The sequence below is a fragment of the Mesoplodon mirus genome, assembly GCF_964341445.2.
Source record: "Mesoplodon mirus genome assembly, chromosome: 10".
Taxonomy (NCBI): domain Eukaryota; kingdom Metazoa; phylum Chordata; class Mammalia; order Artiodactyla; family Ziphiidae; genus Mesoplodon; species Mesoplodon mirus.
The window spans coordinates 42406828-42420708 of record NC_138986.1 but is presented as its reverse complement, the minus strand read 5'-3'; the positions used below and the strand labels follow the sequence as shown (position 1 = coordinate 42420708).

Genomic DNA, 13881 nt, shown 5'->3' with positions numbered 1-13881 from the left:
GTTCCCTCTATGCCTACTTTCTGGAGAGTTTTTATCATAAATGGGTGTTGAATTTTGTCCAAAGCTTTCGCTGCCTAGATTGAGATGATCATATTGTTTTTCTCCTTCAGTTTGTTAATATGGTGTATCACATTGATTGATTTGCATATATTGAAGAATTCTTGCATTCCTGGAATAAACCCCACTTGATCATGGTGTATGATCCTTTTAATGTGCTGTTGGATTCTGTTTACTAGTATTTTGTTGAGGATTTTTCATCTATGTTCATCAGTGATATTGGCCTGTAGTTTTCTTTCTTTGTGACATCTTTGTCTGGTTTTGGTATCAGGGTGATGGTGGCCTTGTAGAATGAGTTTGGGAGTGTTCCTCCCTCTGCTATATTTTGGAAGAGTTTGAGAAGGATAGGTGTTAGCTCTTCTCTAAATATTTGATAGAATTCGCCTGTGAAGCCATCTGGTCCTGGGATTTTGTTCGTTGGAAGAGTTTTAATCACAGTTTCAATTTCAGTGCTTGTGATTGGTCTGTTCATATTTTCTATTTCTTCCTGAGTCAGTCTTGGCAGGTTGTGCATTTCTTAGAATTTGTCCATTTCTTCCAGGTTGTCCATTTTATTGGCATAGAGTTGCTTGTAGTAATCTCTCATGATCCGTTGTATTTCTGCAGTGTCAGTTGTTACTTCTCCTTTTTCATTTCTAATTCTATTGATTTGAGTCTTCTCCCTTTTTTTCTTGATGAGTATGGCTAGTGGTTTATCAACTTTGTTTATCTTCTCAAAGAACCAGCTTTTAGTTTTATTGATCTTTGCTATCATTTCCTTCATTTCTTTTTCATTTATTTCTGATGTGATCTTTATGATTTCTTTCCTTCTGCTAACTTTCGGGTTTTTTTGTTCTTCTTTCTCTAATTGCTTTAGGTGCAAAGTTAGGTTGTTTATTTGAGATGTTTCCTGTTTCTTAGGGTAGGATTGTATTGCTATAAACTTCCTCTTAGAACTGCTTTTGCTGCATCCCATAGGTTTTGGGTCATCGTGTTTCCATTGTCATTTGTTTCTAGGTATTTTTTTATTTCCTCTTTGATTTCTTCAGTAATCACTTGGTTATTAAGTAGTGTATTGTTTAGCCTCCATGTGTTTGTATTTTTTACAGCTCTTTTCCTGTAATTGATATCTAGTCTCATAGCGTTGTGGTAGGAAAAGATACTTGATACAATTTCAATTTTCTTAAATTTACCAAGGCTTGATTTGTGACCCAAGATATGATCTATCCTGGAGAATGTTCCATGAGCACTTGAGAAAAATGTGTATTCTGTTGTTTTTGGATGGAATGTCCTATAAATATCAATTAAGTCCATCTTGTTTAATGTATCATTTAAAGCTTGTGTTTCCTTATTTATTTTCATTTTGGATGATCTGTCCATTGGTGAAAGCGGGATGGTAAAGTCCCCTACTATGATTGTGTTGCTGTTGATTTCCCCTTTTATGGCTGTTAGTATTTGCCTTATGTATTGAGGTGCTCCTACGTTGGGTGCATAAATATTTACAATTGTTATATCTTCTTCCTGGATCCATCCCTTGATCATTATGTAGTGTCCTTTTTGTCTCTTGTAATAGTCTTTATTTTAAAGTCTATTTTGTCTGATATAAGAATTGCTACTCCAGCTTTCTTTTGATTTCCATTTGCATGGAATATCTTTTTCCATCCCCTCACTTTCAGTCTGTAGGTGTCCCTAGGTATGAAGTGGGTCTCCTGTAGACAGCATATATATGGGTCTTGTTTTTGTATCCATTCAGCCACTCTGTGTCCTTTGGTGGGAGCATTTAATGCATTTACATTTAAGGTAATTATCGATATGTATGTTCCTATTCCCATTTTCTTAATTGTTTTGGGTTTGTTATTGCAGGTCTTTTCCTTCTCTTGTGTTTCCTGCCTAGAGAAGTTCCTTTAGCATTTGTTGTAAAGCTGGTTTGGTGGTGCTGAACTCTCTCAGCTTTTGCTTATCTGTAAAGTTTTTTTTGTGTTTTTTTTTGCGGTACGTGGGCCTCTCACTGTTGTGGCCTCTCCCGCTGCAGAGCACAGGCTCCTGACCTGCAGGCTCAGTGGCCATGGCTCACGGGCCCAGCCGCTCCACAGCATGTGGGATCTTCCTGGACTGGGGCACAAACCCATGTCCCCTGCATCGGCAGGCGGACTCTCAATCACTGCGCCACCAGGGAAGCCCTGTAAAGGTTTTAATTTCTGCATGAAATCTGAATGAGATCCTTGCTGGGTAGAGTAATCTTGGTTGTAGGTTTTTTTCCTTCATCACTTTAAATATGTCCTGCCACTGCCTTCTGGCTTGCAGAGTTTCTGCTGAAAGATCAGCTGTTAATCTTAGGGAGATTCCTTTGTGTGTTATTTGTTGTTTTTCCCTTGCTGCTTTTAATATGTTTTCTTTGTATTTAGTTTTTGATAGTTTGATTAATATGTGTCTTGGCGTGTTTCTCCTTGGATTTATCCTGTATGGGAATCTCTGTGCTTTCTGGACTTGATTAACTATTTCCTTTCCCATTTTAGGGAAGTTTTCAACTCTGATCTCTTCAAATATTTTCTCAGTCCCTTCTTTTTTCTCTTCTTCTTCTGGGACCCCTATAATTCGAATGTTGGTTCATTTAATGTTGTCCCAGAGGTCTCTGAGACTGTGCTCAGTTCTCTTCATTCTTTTTTCTTTATTCTGCTCTGCAATAGTTATTTCCACTATTTTATCTTCCAGGTCACTTATCCTTTCTTCTGCCTCAGTTATTCTGCTATTGATCCCTTCTATAGAATTTTTAATTTCTTTTATTGTGTTGTTCTTCATTGTTTGTTTGTTCTTTAGTTCTTCTAGGTCCTTGTTAAACGTTTCATGTATTTTCTCCATTCTATTTCCAAGATTTTGGATCAACTTTACTATCATTATTCTGAATTCTTTTTCAGGTAGACTGCCTATTTCCTCTTCATTTATTAAGTCTGGTGGGTTTTTACCTTGCTCCTTCATCTGCTGTGTGTTTTTCTGTCTTCTCTTTTTGCTTAACTTACTGTGTTTGGGGTCTCCTTTTTGCAGGGTGCAGGTTCGTAGTTCCCATTGTTTTTGGTGTTTGTCCCCAGTGGCTAAGGTTGGTTCAGTGGGTTGTGTAGGCTTCCTGGTAGAGGGGACTAGTGCCTGTATTCTGGTGGATGAGGCTGGATCTTGTCTTTCTGGTGGGCAGGTCCACGTCTGGTGGTGTGTTTTGGGGTGTCTGTGGCCTTATTATGATTTTAGGCAGCCTCTCTGCTAATGGATGGGGCTGTGTTCCTGTCTTACTAGTTGTTTGGCATAGGGTGTGTAGCATTGTCGCTTGCTGGTCGTTCAGTGAAGCTGGGTCTTGGTGTTGAGATGGAGATCTCTGGAAAATTTTTGCCATTTGATATTATGTGGAGGTGGGAGGTCTCTTGTGGACCAGTGTCCTGAAGTTGGCTCTCCCACCTCAGAGGCACAGCACTGACTCCTGGCTGCAGCACCAAGAGCCTTTGATCCACACGGCTCAGAATAAAAGGGAGGAAAAAAGAACGAAAGAAAGAAAGAAAGAAAGAAAGAAAGAAGGAAGGAAGGAAGGAAGGAAGGAAGGAAGGAAGGAAGGAAGGAAAGGAAGGAAAGGAAGGGAGGGAGGGAGGGAGGAAGGAGGAAAGAAAGAAAGAAAGAAGATAAAATAAAGTAAAATAAAATAAAGTTATTAAAATAAAAAATAACCCCGAGGACACATGGTGAAAGCAAAGCTACACAGAGAAAATCACACACAGAAGCATACACATACACACTCACATAAAGAGAAAAAGGGGAAAAAATAATATATCTTTTCCCCCAAAGTCCACCTCCTCAATTTGGGATGATTCGTTGTCTATTGAGGTATTCCACAGATACAGGGTACATCAAGTTGATTGTGGAGCTTTAATCCACTGCTTCTGAGGCTGCACAGAGCGATTTCCCTTTCTCTTCTTTGTTCGCACAGCTCCTGGGTTTCAGCTTTGGATTTGGCCCCGCCTCTGCGTGTAGGTCACCTGAGGTCGTCTGTTCCCGCCCAGACAGGACTGGGTTAAAGTAGCAGCTAACTTGGGGGCTCTGGCTCACTCAGGCCGGGGGGAGGGAGGGATACGGATGCGGGGCGAGGCTGCAGCGGTAGAGGCTGGCATGACGTTGTACCAGCCTGAGGTGCTCAGTGCGTTCTCCCGGGGAAGCCGTCCCTGGATCCCGGGACCTTGGCAGTGGCGGGCTGCACAGGCTCCCGGGAGGGGAGGTGTGGATAGTGACCTGTGCTGCACACAGGCTTCCTAGTGGTGGCAGCAGCAGCCTTAGCATCTCATGCCCGTCTCTGCGGTCCGCGCTGATCGCCGCAGCTCGTGCCTATCTCCGGAGCTGTTTAAGGGGTACTCTGAATCCCCTCTCCTCACGCACCCCAAAACAATGGTCTCTTGCCTCTTCCCCAGCTCCAGGCATTTTCCCGCACTCCCTCCCGGCTAGCGCTCCCAGCCCCCGCCTGCCCCTGAGGGTGAGCAGACAAGCCTCTCGGGCTGGTGAGTGCAGGTCAGCACCGATCCTCTGTGCGAGAGTCTGTCCGCTTTGCCCTCTGCACCCCTGTTGCTGCGCTCTCCTCCGCGGCTCCGAAGCATCCCCCATCCGCCCCCCACAGTCTCCACCCGCGAAGAGGCTCCTAGTGTGTGGAAACCTTTCCTCCTTCACAGCTCCCTCCCACTGGTGCAGGTCCCATCCCTATTCTTTTGTCTCTGTTTTTTCTTTTGCCCTACCCAGGTATGTGGGGAGTTTCTTGCCTTTTGGGAGGTCTGAGGTCTTCTGTCAGTGTTCAGTAGGTGTTCTGTAGGAGTTGTTCCACATGTAGATGTATTTCTGATGTATTTGTGGGGAGGAAGGTGATCTCCACGTCTTAGTCCTCCGCCATCTTGAAGCTCCCTTCTTTCTTTTTTTTTTTTTTTTTTTTTTTGTGGTACGCGGGCCTCTCACTGTTGTGGCCTCTCCCATTGCGGAGCACAGGCTCCGGACGTGCAGGCTCGGCGGCCATGGCTCACGGGCCCAGCCGCTCCGCGGCATGTGGGATCTTCCCGGACCGGGGCACGAACCTGTGTCCCCTGCATCGGCAGGCGGACTCTCAACCACTGCGCCACCAGGGAAGCCCCCTTCTTTCATTTTTATTGCAATTTCTTTGTTGAAGAATCTATCAGGTGGTCCATACAATCACTGCTTCTCAACCTGTAATGCATAGGAATAACCTGGGCACTTGATCAAATGCTGGTTTGGAATCAGTAGTCTGGGGTTGGCCTGAGATTCTGCATTTCTGACAAATTCTCAGTTGCTGCAGTCACTGCCATTCAACAGGCCAAACTGAGCAGCTGGACTACAGTATATCCCACAATCTGGATTTTTGCTGATTGAATCTTTCTAGAGTAATTCAATACATACTTTTGTGACCTCTGTATTTCTTAAATTGGTGTAGTTAAGTCCTAAAACTTGATCAGATTTGGTGTCTTTCTTTTTTTTTTCCATACGTAGTGTTTTGTTCATCCATCAGGAAGCCCATAAAACATAATGCTTGGTTGCCTCTTTCTTTGAAATGCTAGTAGCTTGACCTTCTAGGCCTATATTCATTAGAGGGTACAAAATGAGGATATTCTAATTCTCTCATTTCTTCTTTATTAGCTAGAATATCACCATAAAGACCAATCTCCCCTCATCTGCAATTTAGTTACCTAGTGGTATAGTTCATATGAGAATCCCAGAGGGGAAAACTTGATTCTTTTCCTTTTTTTTTACCAATTTTCAAAATATTGAGTTGGTTTACTAATATCCAAGAGTGACCAATTAGTTTTTTAAATTTGGTTGTGATTGTTTTTATTGCTGTTGCTTTTAGATTCTTTATGAACTCATGGATTTAAACATATCTGATGCATTTCAATCCATTTTAGTGTTATTTTTATACAAAAGACACTTCAAGTTGGCCTCTGAGTCCTTTTGACACAATCCAAGTAGTTTATTGTTTCCTTGCTCTTTTGTATAACAAAATGTTCCAGGTTTAACTTGTATTACATTTCCTGATCCAGAACTGCAATCAACCATTTCTCCAAGATTATCTTTTTTTGTGTGAAAAATTTTAAGATGATATTTTAAGGTGATAATCTGTGTGCTATGGTGCTCATTACCACTAGGTTAGTAAAGTGGAAACTTTTTAACTGCATGAATAGATTCTTCAGTATTTTCAGATGGAAATATGTTTTAGAATATATGTGTGTGTATTCTAGAAATACACATTGCATACTATTATTGCATTGCTCAGAAAATGCTGCCTTGTTTCTACTGAACTTAATTTCAGAAAGATTTGATAAAAAGATAAGAATATTTCTGATTTGTTTTATTAAATGTACCATGTAAACAAAAAGCATCATTCTTAGAGTAGTGAATGCTTTGCAGTAAAAAGTCAGGACAGACCTTGGACAGATTACTTAAAATTCTTCAAAACCTGATTTCATGATCTGAAAAACAGTTTCTTCATAAGGCTGTTAATAGCAAAGCTATCAAATATATACTGGAAGCCAGAGATGTTACATACATTTTCTCATGTATTTGGTATAGCAACATTTTCAAGTAAGTAGTGTTGCCCCCTTTTGTAAAGGAGTAAACTTTCCCAAGGTGACCCAGCCAGTTAAGTGGCAAAGTCAGTACTTTAACAGAGGTCTCTCTGATGCCACGCTTTTAACCTAGAGTATAGGGTGGCAGTTAAATGAGAAAGTAAATATATGTTGCCTCTGGCCTTGTCCTGACAAATGGTGTTCAATGAAAAATAAATGTCAGGTAACAGAAGCGGCCTTGGTAGATCTGTACTTGACATTTGGTGTGGGAGATGGGAGCGTGAACAGGGGAGAGGAGGCCAGCCAGCTTTCTGCTTAGCCAGGCTTCTGGCCCGTTGACGTTCCTCTTGCTAATTTCCCATGTTGGGTCTAACCTGTGTGTCCACCATGACAGATGCTCTCATGTCAAAGCTCAAGGTCAGCCCTCAAAAGTTCAGGCTAGCATCTTCTGTCATGTTGTCTTTTGAATATGTTCAGCAGGTGGCAGGGGTCCGGAGGCAGGCCTGCTCTGGCCTCTTCCCCTTACATCATGTGTCATTAGCTACTACACAGCTCTTTGTTCAAAACAAAATTCACAAAACTGACAGATTCATCTGCTAACGTCGGGGGGCATCAGAGCCAATTACAGGAAGCCTTCAAAAGGCAAATAGGGTCACTTTTCACAAAATGGAATGAAGAAAAGGAAAACAGTCATGTCATTAAAAAGGACAAATACGTTTTCCTCTCAGCAGGCTCGCCACAGGAAAGTAGAGAGATTTATATGAGTCCATCATTTCATTATGACTGCTTTGAATAATTTCAAATCAAAACATCCACCCCCCACACAGCCAACCTATCATTAACCATTTTGAGCTAGTGAACAGTATTTCCAATGGTAAGTAATATCTCTATAATGACGGAAAATTTAGGTTTAAAGTGCAAAGTTTTTATATTCTTTCAAGACCACAAATCATCACATACATTGTTTAAAATCACCTGGAAAGGACACCAGTTGTTTGTTTTCATTTGAATTCAGACCTCGAGGGTTCTGGGGCCTGGTTTTACTGAGATGCACCAAACAAGTACTTGAGTTCTTGAGCAAGAGAGGGACAAATTTAGTTGTGTTTGAGGAAAACCAGGTGCAAAGGTTTAGGGGCACAGTCCCAACACTACCCTTACCTCATAACACTGTGAGAGTTTAAACCAAATGGGAAAGTTCAGAGTCCACACAAGACCACCCTCTCTCCTGATGCCAATTGCAAGTTCAGGGTTGGGCGAGGATCCCCCAAACCATTGTCAGTTTCAGAAATTTACTAAGCCTCACAGAACTCACTGAAAGCTATTATATTCATGGTTTGAGTTATTACAGGGAAAGGATACAGATTAGAATCAACGAAGGGAATAAGCCCATATGCAGAGTCCTAAAGAAGTACCAAGTCCAGGGCTTCCATTGTCCTTTCCCAATGGAGACAAGACATGTTACTTTCCCAGCACAAGTGTGTGACAATATGGACAAAATATTGCCAATCAGGGAAACTCGCTAGAGCCTCTGTGTTCAGGTTTTTACTGAAGCTCCATTATGTAAGCCTGATTGATTCTCTAGTCTCTGGGCGTGACCCAAAGCCTTCACCCCAAATCACATTGTTGGTCTTTCTGACATGGCCATCCTCAGCCCTGAATCATAATGTTACCCCAGGACAAATGACAGACCTCTTTGGGGGCAAGGTTAAATTCTTTACTGCACGTCTACAGTATGTCGGAAGTTTGGCATGAGAAAAGACCAGCTGTGATTAAAGTCAAGATAATGATAAGAGCTCCTTTCGAGGTACCATATTAAGCATTTTATAAATATCTCATTTAATCCTGACCAACACTCAGGGAGGCAGGTCCACCTAGTAATTCTGATGTATAGGTGAGGAAAATTGAGGTTTAGAGAGACTAAATTGTGCAACAATATCATACACCCACTGCCCGGAAGTGGCTGGGTTCGAGCCCATTGCTTAATGGCTCTAGTGCCCTCCCTATGTTGCCCTGCCAAAGGGAAGGCATGGCTGCCACATCCACAACTCTGCAGGGCACCATTCTTGTCTTCTCTGAGAAGGCTGTCTCCTGGAGCCAGAAAAGAAAAGCCAGCCTGGCTGACTCACTATCTAAATCAAAAGGGAAAAACTCTTGGCGAGACTTCTCAGAGCAAGAATCTGCGCATATAGATAACCACAAAAGAGCTAACAAGGTTAAAATGGGCCCCAAGGGCTGGTTGCTCAACAAAAAGCATAAACTGGACAGGAGTTTGGAGTAGGAAGATGTGCTCCATTTTAATCAGTTAAATTTTGGTTGTTGGATGACGTATCAGTACAAAGAAATGTGTCTATCACAGCTAGAAATATGGGACAATAGTACTGGTTTGTGTTTGATCATGCAACAACATAACATCTTTAAGATTTTCAGTGATCAATAGTGACAGTGTTTAACATGCAAGCGGGTGTATTCTATTTTTTTTTTTTTTTTTTTGTGGTACGCGGGCCTCTCACTGCTGTGGCCTCTCCCATTGTGGAGCACAGGCTCCGGACGCGCAGGCTCAGCGGCCATGGCCCACGGGCCCAGCCGCTCTGCAGCATGTGGGATCTTCCCAGACAGGGACACGAACCCGTGTCCCCTGCATCAGCAGGTGGACTCTCAACCACTGCGCCACCAGGGAAGCCCTATTTGTCCTTTTTATATTTCATCCTTACCCTCGGATTCACATTATGAGGTGCAATTGATTGCAATTCTTTTTGTGAACCATTTACATTTTCATTTCCGTATTATTAGCACATTTATTTTGTTCACTTTTCTGACAAAAGAATTGTTTTGAATTCTACATCCTAATACTAAATTTCACCTTTTAAAGGTGAGTGATTAAAACTTCCATCTTCAGTCATTCCTTTTTTCAAATTCACTGATGAATATTTAACCTCTTCTCTGGAGTTCTGGTAAAGGAAGATGGCATTATGGCTTCAAGTTGTGAGCCGAGGAGGCGTCCATTCAAGCAAGGGTCTCGCCCCCTTTGCAGGGGCTTCACTCTTGCTGCAGACCCTCTGTGCAAATGCATGCTGAGTTCTGTCCTTGCAGAAAAACACCATGAAGGATCACACCACCCACGAGAGCCCTTGATGAAAATGCAGTCCTGAGAATAATGCAGCTCCTTGTTCCCTTTGCTGAATTCACCTCTGGTGCTGTCTCGCAATCCTTTTATTCTCTACTCAGACCACCGCTGGGGGTGAACAAGAGTCCTATCTGTGAATCAAGGCTCTTCAGGTTTCCAGTCGCTGCCATGAATGTGGACCATGTTTCAGTCTTTGCACGGGTGTTTCCGCTTCCTTCATTCAACATTCGTTGACCACTGCCACGCTCGCCCCACCCCATGTGTGACCATTGTTATTACGCCCAAGGCTTCAACTAGTAGTACAGCATATAACAGTAATTCTTATCATTAGACTTTGTTAAGCCATAAATTTGATTGAAAGCCTTATTTTACATTTCACAAGGGAAACTCTGTTATGCACTTAGATCAGGCAGGGAGACATCAACTTTTGATACTGAAGTGAGGGTGATGGGACACATGCTCATCCCTAAGCTGATTCAGGAGTGGACACATGACTGCGTGGCTGGGCACCGGCAACACTAGGGGACGCTGTGCACATCGGCTTCAATGTGCCAGGCGCCCCCTGGAGTCTGGCAGAGGGGGCACCCCGCAGGTGAGTTGGGACAAGCAGGTCATGATAGCTCCTTTAATGAGAAATGAATGACTCCTGAGGACAGTGCCATAATTACAAACCAATAAGGCAAAATAGTGCAGTACCAGTGAGTATGAAGCCTAGTGCCGGATTGTCATGAATTCAAATCCTGGCTCATCTTTGTCAACTCTTGGGCAAGTTACTTAACTTCTCCAGGCCCCAGTTTTGTCACCTGTAAATAAGGTTAAAAGAAATACCTTCCATATAGGGATATTATAAGGATTAAGTAAATTAATATTTGTAAAGCACATAGACACTGCCTGGTACATAGTAGCATATAAGTATTTGTTACAAAAATGAAAAAACACATTCATTGGTCGTTCTGTTGATGCTCAGTAAAATGAGATATGAGTCACATGATCAAGACTGTCAATAATTTCCCTATCTATTCTCAATTATTGCGATAGTTATTGTTGCTGGAATGCTATGTTACTTTCAATTAGGGTTACTTTCTTTAATTATGTTTTACACATTTGTGAATACTTGCATACTCCACAGTTCTTTTAAAAGAGAATGAAAACAAAATTAAACTCTAAACCAATTATAGAGATACATATGTACAAGGATGTTCTTTAAAGAAAAATTGGAAACAACTTAAATGTCAGTGGGAGATGAGATAAATTGTGGCATATTTATAAAATGTGATTATATATCATTTAAAGTATATTACATTTATTCTCTACATTAAAAAATAGGGATCTATTTCTAGAACAATGTTTAAAGAACACTAGAAGAATAACAGGTACAGTATGTACAATAAACTTTCATTTAAATACATACATATGTAGAAAACGTATAACAAAGACATGAACATGAATGGTACATAACAATATCAAGATGGTGATTTGAGGAGGGAGGGAAGGGAATGGAATCTGGCAGTGGCAGAAAGGGGGCTTCAATTTCATCTGTAACATTTCCTTTCTCAGAAAAAAATCTGAAGCAAACATGGCAAATTTTTAACATTAATTAAATCAGGTTGGAGATTACCTTATCACATTATTCTCTATGCTTTTTATTTATATTTGAACATGTTGATAGTAAGAATAATAACAACAAATTTAAATGCCAAATTATAATTCTAAAATTTCCACCCATAGATTTTATTACTCCTCTTAGTTAATTTTTTTTTTAATTCTTTTGCTTCAAAACGTTAACGTACCACCAGTTGTGCTGGTGCTTTTATGGATGGCCCAGTTTCATGAGGTTTAGAAAGCACTTTGACACAAGGGCTCTAAAGAATATATCTTCACTATTCTAGAATTTTAATGGCCTATTGTACATCAGTGTTAATGAGAGTCATGTAGATAAATCCCTAAGCAGTCCTTTTAAAGGTTGCATTTTTTGCTCAGCCAAAAAAAAAAAAAAAAAAGCTTTCTTGCCTTCCTGGATAATTTTGCTAAGCAAGTGTGTTGTACGTTTGCAGGTGCTCAAGTGAAACAATATGGGAGCATTGGTTTAGAGTGTTTTGCTTGCAAACTTCTCCAGCAGAACAAACAACAAATCATTCCTTTGAATCTGTGTAACTTTGAATATGTATTGATTGGCGGAACAAACAGCGCCATGATCCAGATTTTCAATGTCACATATTGAAATGTGGCTGGTGTGCTCCGAGTTTAGCAATTCTCTGTTCATCATGTAAATTAACTGGGACAGTGACTTGTGACCTTAGAATTTCAGCTTTGCAGTTCGATGTGCCATTGACCTTTTTACGACCTATGTATAGAGTATTATGTGTAAAACGGTCACCAAATGAATTTATGTCAGATGTTCTAACTAGAAAGCAATTTTCATTGTCTGGTGCAAGAATAGTTATAGTAGATATATTTTAAATATTTCAATTTCAATGTTATTTAACATTGCTGAGGTTATTAAACACAAAATGTGTTCATAGATTCTGTGTTACTTATTGACTACTCACCATGCACTGTTGGGCCCTAGAGATAAAGTGATGACCGAGACAGTGCCACTCTCTTCAAATTGTTAATAATCTAATGAGTAACAGAGTCAAGAAAACTGGCCATTATAATACAGGGAGATAAGTACTGTATCTGTGGAATAAGAAAGGGTGTTAAAGGAGCCCATAGCACGGAAACCCAACCGATTCTGAGAAGATCAAAGTTAGAGATCAAGGAAGGCTTACTGGTGGTAGAGTCTATGCTGCTCCTTCATTTGAAGGCTGGGGGAAGAATAGTCCATGCAGGGGAATCAGCACATAGAAGAGCAAGAGAAAACATACTTTGGGCCAAATGTTTGGATTGTTTCTTTGGTATCAAGCGTCACCTTTCACTCAGGGTTTCTGCATGTTCCACATCCTCTAAGGATACCTCACAGGTTGGCCCCAGAAAGCTGTTATTATTAATAATAATCATGTTCCCCCACTTTGAGAAAAGGTACATTTCAGGCCTGAAATAGGTAAAAATAAGGATGAAGAACTAAGCAGTTCAAAGTCTGTTCTGAGGCTACCAGCGTAAGAGGCAAGATGGTGAAGTTTGCAGTCGTCGGCAGCATTAAGACCAAGGCCTGTGGCACTCTTCCCCATCCATGAGTGACCCCCAACTTCCTCTCTCTTCCCATCACCCACACACCACCTGCGTCTAAGGTTCAGAGGCGAGCAGCCCTCAGGGTGGCACCCTGCAGCCTTACTGCAGATCTGCGGCTAAGCACAGGCTTTCCTCCATTTGACTACCCTCTTTCCATTTTTGTCTATTTTACCACAATCCTGAAGTTCAGGATGAGTTGGATTTCACGTGTTTATACAGCCTTTCTGAACACCTTTCCTTTTATTTTTACTTGACAAAATTTTTTGTTCAAATGTTTGTGAGAAAATGTTTTGCATAGTGAACTAAAAACCTGTCCAGTCTTGTTCTGGGATAGGAACTAATTTGAAGGGCTGAAATCTACCATGAAGTCTAGTAAACTAAGCACAAGCATGTCATTCTTGGACATATTGATTCATTTGTTTAATTAAATGTTTGATAAGGTACGGTAAAAAAATATAGTACTGTAATATATATTTTAGAATCCTTCTAAATATACAGTTTCTCAACGTGTTCAGAGCTTAATCCATTTCTTCTTAACTTTGTAACGCAGGAGAAGAAAACCTCCTGGCAATTTTACGACGAAGATGGTGGAAGTATATGATCCTGGGACTGATAGACTTGGAAGCAAACTATCTGGTGGTCAAGGCTTACCAGTACACGACTCTGACCAGTATCCAGGTACCAAGGCTCTCTTCCCTTCTTATCTTCCTCATTTTCCAGATGTAGTTTACTTTCAGTTTAGTCACTTGGGAGTTCTGATTACTAGTTTGTAAGTTATGCAACAAGAGGGAAATCGGTTATATAAAACTTAACTGGAACTTTATTTCTGTGTTCCTTTAATTTTTCTTAATTCACATGTAATTGTACATCTCTTCTTTGTTTTTAGTATACCACAAGAACCATTGACAATGTAGGAAAATAATTTGTAGCTAAGAATACTAATCTTACGTCAGCAGA

General features: G+C 41.0%; 1 protein-coding gene across 2 annotated transcripts in view; it reads left to right on the top strand.

Moving 5' to 3' along the window:
• SLC35F1 (solute carrier family 35 member F1) overlaps window positions 1-13881 on the top strand; it is a 419368-nt gene that overhangs the window by 310840 nt on the left and 94647 nt on the right. For both annotated transcript variants that reach the window (XM_082633389.1, XM_082633390.1), the window contains exon 3: window positions 13475-13602. In XM_082633389.1, coding sequence (XP_082489515.1) covers window positions 13475-13602 — 128 coding nt within the window. The remainder of the gene's footprint in view (window positions 1-13474; window positions 13603-13881) is intronic.